General features: G+C 46.6%; 1 protein-coding gene across 1 annotated transcript in view; it reads right to left on the bottom strand.

The window, feature by feature from the left end:
• Positions 1 to 748: 748 nt before the first annotated feature.
• LOC110516622 (protein sidekick-2-like) overlaps positions 749 to 5,763 on the bottom strand; it is a 267,725-nt gene continuing 262,710 nt past the window's right edge. The window contains exon 5 of the mRNA XM_090197568.1: positions 749 to 908. Coding sequence (XP_090053694.1) covers positions 767 to 908 — 142 coding nt within the window. The 3' untranslated portion in view covers positions 749 to 766. The remainder of the gene's footprint in view (positions 909 to 5,763) is intronic.

Genomic DNA, 5,763 nt, shown 5'->3' with positions numbered 1-5,763 from the left:
GTGGGAATTGTTAATCACCCGCAACTTGCAATCAGAATGGCTGCCAGGGTAGGGAAGATTGACTACCTCAATCATCTAAACTGGAACAACCATCTCAGTGATGGGTGCAGTAAATCCTATTACTAACAGATTGGATTCGTTTAGAAAATTGCAAGTTATTCATATTTGTGTAACGTTAAATTAATCAACCAATCAATGTACATGCAAAATCACAAATATTACAGTAAAACAAACCATTCTGAAAATGTCCCCTGCAATAGAGCATGCTGGGAAATATTACATATGGTGCAATGTAGAATCCTTCTCGCCTTCCGAAGAATCATCAAATAACTCTTTCTTCCAAAAAACAGTTCTTAGTTAAAGGTTCTAGATAGAACCCTTCGCCTTACAAAGAACCCTAGTCTTCCAAAAAGAGTTATTCAGATCAGAACGGTTCTTGGTAGAACCGTATCCCTCCACGCCTTTAGGAGTGTAACAGGGCTGACAGGGGAGGTGACAGTTAGACAGACAGCCACTAGAGGGCAGTGTAGCTGTGTCTGTCAGCTCAGCATAAAACACCTGTTGGATGAACACATGTAAAACACAGAGAAACGTCCTCCCAACAGGAACACAACGGTTATATCTGCCTTCAACACAACCTGCTGGTACCGTATGGGAAGGTGTGTGTGTCTGTGTGTGAGTGTGTGTGTCTGTAGGTGTGTTTGTGTGTGTCTACGTGTCTGTGTGTGTGTGTGTGTGTGTGTGTGTGTGTGTGTGTATATCCTCTCTACTTACTCTCCACAGTCAGTAGGATAGGATGGCTGGTTTTGTTCTCTCCGTTCTTGTCGTTGACAGCCTGTGTGTAGTACCGTCCAGCATCAGGAGCCACACTGGACAGGATGACCAGAGTGTTGTCCAGGGTGATGGCTCTACAGACAGACAGACAGACAGGCAGACACACACACACACACACACACACACACACACACACACACACACACACACACACACACACACACACACACACACACACACACACACACAAACAAAGGATGATTGTTTATGAATTCTGCTGTGGCATTATTATAACAGTCTATATCACCCTCAGGACGAAGGTTTGAATTATGTGTGATCCACATTACTCCTGTAGGAGATACTAGTGGGTAGATGACATCCCTGTAGGAGATACTAGTGGGTAGATGACATTCCTGTAGGAGATACTAGTGGGTAGATGACATCCCTGTAGGAGATACTAGTGGGTAGATGACATCCCTGTAGGAGATACTAGTGGATAGATGACATCCCTGTAGGAGATACTAGTGGGTAGATGACATCCCTGTAGGAGATACTAGTGGGTAGATGACATCCCTGTAGGAGATACTAGTGGGTAGATGACATCCCTGTAGGAGATAGTAGTGGGTAGATGACATCCCTGTAGCCATAAACACTGATAGACTACAGCAGAAAATCACAGTCTGCTAACACACACACACACACACACACACACACACACACACACACACACACACACACACACACACACACACACACACACACACACACACACACACACACACACACACACACACACACACACACACACACACACTCTCTCTCTCTGAGTATAACAGTCAGGTAGCTCAAGAAGGCCTGGGACATGAATACAGCTGGTGCAGTGTAGCTGTGTGTGTGTTTGTGTATTTGTGTCAGTGTGCAAACAGACACACCAAATGCATGCCAATGCACATACACATACACACACACACACACACACACACACACACACACACACACACACACACACAGTGTGTTTGTGTCAGCAGAGCCCTGATCAGGGCATATTAAACAGACTCCTGGACAATTAGGACCAGGGCTGTCGCCATGTCAACACAGTCAGCCAGTCTGCCCAGCAGCAGCATGCCCCGGCATATTAATGCTCCGACCGACCGGAGAGAGACCGGAGGACAGAGCCAACACACAGTAAGAGCCAAACCCTGGTCTCGGCTGTATGTCAGGACATGACACTGTAAGAAACTAGCATTGACTGGCTATAGAACTGACACCTACAGGAAGAGCCAAACCCCCTGGCTATCAGTGTCTCTCACTGTCTTAAAATAGTTTTACTAACAGTCTACGACCAGCCCTGGCTGTATACACCGATCTATATACAGGATACTGAGATGGAAGAGTAGATAACAGGCTCCGGTCTCAAACTAGCAGTAGGAATGGTCTACTACAGCCCTGGCTGTATACACTGATAACTACAGGAGGAGACTGTGTGTGTGTGTGTGTGTGTGTGTGTGTGTGTGTGTGTGTGTGTGTGTGGCTTTTGATAACCATGGAAATATTTCTCGGACAAGGTGACTTATCAATAAATTTGCCTGTATTTACCCAACAAAAATGAAATGCTAAGTAGCTGCTAATGTGGCTATCATAAAGAACAACAAATGCAATGATGATCTGGACCAGACTGTCGAATCGAGACAAAGGTAAGAATCTCTGGATTAATAACTGTCTAATGTTAGCAAAATGATGCAATGAATAAATTGTCTACATTTCTGTGAATAGACCCTGCTGTGAACTGTCTTGTACAAGTTTTAAATTGACACAAAACCTGTCAGCAAAGGTGTCAGTCAGAGATGACATGCAGGAGCTTGTAGGGATTAGTAGTCTTGCATGAAGTCTACTCTGGTGCTAATTAATGTTTTCGATCATCATCAATGACCCTGCCTTTCACTGTCATAAACTGACATTACTAACTGACTCCTACAGTACAGACACCAATCACCCTGCCTTTCACTGTCATAAACTGACATTACTAACTGGCTCCTACAGTACAGACACCAATCACCCTGCCTCTCACTGTCAAACTGACATTACTGACTGACTCGTACAATACAGACACCAATCACCCTGCCTTTCACTGTCATAAACTGACATTACTAACTGACCCCTACAGTACAGACACCAATCACCCTGCCTTTCACTCTCATAAACTGACATTACTAACTGACTCCTACAGTACAGACACCAATCACCCTGCCTTTCACTGTCATAAAATGACATTACTAGCTGACCCCTATAGTACAGACACCAATCACCCTGCCTTTCACTGTCATAAACTGACATTACTAACTGACTCCTACAGTACAGACACCAATCACCCTGCCTTTCACTGTCATAAACTGACATTACTAACTGACCCCTACAGTACAGACACCAATCACCCTGTCCATCTGGACAAGAGGAATACCTATGTAAGAATGCTGTTCATTGACCATAGCTCAGCATTCAACACCATAGTACTCCAAGCTCATCATTAAGCTGGAGGCCCTGGGTCTGAACCCCGCCCTGTGCAACTGGGTCCTGGACTTCCTGACGGGCCGCCCCCCAGGTGGTGAAGGTAGGAAACAACACCTCCACTTCGCTGATCCTCAACACAGGTGCCCCACAAGGGTGCGTGCTCAGCCCCCTCCTGTACTCCATGACCGCGTGGCCAAGCACGCCTCCAACTCAATCATCAAGTTTCAGTTGGAGGCGATGACGAGACTCTGGGAGTGTGGTGGAACAAAAAATAACCTCTCACGAAACGTCAAACAAGCAAAGGAGATGATTGTGGGCTTCAGGAAACAGCAGAGGGAGCACCCCTTTATCCACATCGATGGAACCGCAGTGGAGAAGGTGGAAAGATTTAAGTTCCTCGGCGTACACATCACTGACCAACTGAAATGGTCCACCCAGGGACGAAGGTGCAACAGCGCCTCTTCAACCTCAGGAGGCTGAAGAAATGTGGCTTGTCACCTAAAACCCTCACAAACCTTTACAGATGCACAATTGAGAGCATCCTGTCAGGCTGTATCACCACCTGGTACGGCAACTGCACCACCCACAAACACAGGGCTCTCCAGAGGGTGGTGTGATCTGGCCAACGCATCACCGGGGCAAACTATCTGGCTTCCAGGACACCTACAGCACCCGATGTCACAGGAATGCCAAAAAGATCATCAAGGACAACAATCATCTGACCCACGGCCTGTTCACCTCGCTATCATCCAGAAGGCGAGGTCAGTACAGGTGCATCAAAGCAGGGACCAAAAGACTGAAAAACAACTTCTATCTCAAGGCCATCAACTGTTAAACAGCCATCACTAGCACAGAGAGGCTGCTGCCTATATACCTAGATTTTAATTCATTGGCCACTTTATAAATGGAACACTAGTCACTTTAATAATGTCTACATATCTTACATTACCCATCTCATGTGTATATACTGTTTTCTATTCTATTCTACTGTATCTCAGTCTATGCTGCTCTGGCATTGCTCGTCCAAATATTCCATATTCCTTTACTTAGATATCTGTGTATTGGGTATATGTTGTGAAATTGTTAGATATTAGCTGTTAGATATTGCCGCACTGTCAGAACTAGAAGCACAAGCACTTCGCTACATCTGCAATAACATCTGTTAAACTCGTGTATGTGACCAATACAAATTGATTTGATTTGCCTTTCACTGTCATAAACTAACATTACTAACTAATTTAAACCTTACACTGATGGCTGCAGGAGGTGCTGTTGTTACCTAACAGGATCTAGCATGACTACAGGAGGTACTGTTGTTACCTAACAGGCTCTAGCATGAATACAGGAGGTACTGTTGGTACCTAACAGGATCTAGCATGACTACAGGAGGTACTGTTGGTACCTAACAGGCTCTAGCATGACTACAGGCGGTTGTGTTGGTACCTAACAGGCTCTAGCATGACTACAGGACGTTGTGCTGGTATCTAACAGGCTCTAGCATGACTACAGGAGGTGCTGTTGTTACCTAACAGGCTCTAGCATGACTACAGGAGGTACTGTTGGTATCTAACAGGCTCTAGCGTGACTACAGGAGGTACTGTTGGTACCTAACAGGCTCTAGCATGACTACAGGAGGTTGTGCTGTTACCTAACAGGATCTAGCATGACTACAGGACGTTGTGCTGGTACCTAACAGGATCTAGCAGGACTACAGGACGTTGTGCTGGTACCTAACAGGATCTAGCAGGACTACAGGACGTTGTGCTGGTACCTAACAGGATCTAGCATGACTACAGGACGTTGTGTTGGTACCTAGACTGACATGTCTAATGAACACATCCGAGATCTATGAAGGGAAATCTCTCCGTTCAGACTGAGGAGACAAACAGCCAAACACACAACAGAACGGTGAGACGTAGAATTAACACTGAATAACCTCCACTGTCCACTCCACTGCACCACTCCACTGTCCACTCCACTGTCCACTCCACTGTCCACTCCACTGTCCACTACACTGACCACTCCACTGTCCACTCCACTGTCCACTCCACTGTCCACTCCACCATCTCGTTAGTCTCTATCTCTACTGAACATGTTTCACTGTCCACTCCACTGTCCACTCCACTGCACCACTCCACTGTCCACTCCACTGTCCACTCCACTGCACCACTCCACTGTCCACTCCACTGTCCACTCCACTGTCCACTCCACTGTCCACTACACTGTCCACTCCACTGCACCACTCCACTGTCCACTCCACTGTCCACTGCACCACTCCACTGTCCACTCCACTGTCCACTGCACCACTCCACTGTCCACTCCACTGTCCACTGCACCACTCCACTGTCCACTCCACTGTCCACTGCACCACTCCACTGTCCACTCCACTGTCCACTGCACCACTCCACTGTCCACTCCACTGTCCACTCCACTGTCCACTCCACTGTCCACTGCACCACTCCACTGTCCACTCCACTGTCC

The sequence above is a fragment of the Oncorhynchus mykiss genome, chromosome 13 (genome assembly GCF_057628025.1).
Source record: "Oncorhynchus mykiss isolate SJ-2025 chromosome 13, ASM5762802v1, whole genome shotgun sequence".
Lineage (NCBI taxonomy): Eukaryota > Metazoa > Chordata > Actinopteri > Salmoniformes > Salmonidae > Oncorhynchus > Oncorhynchus mykiss.
This window is presented reverse-complemented; position numbering and strand designations above follow the sequence as displayed.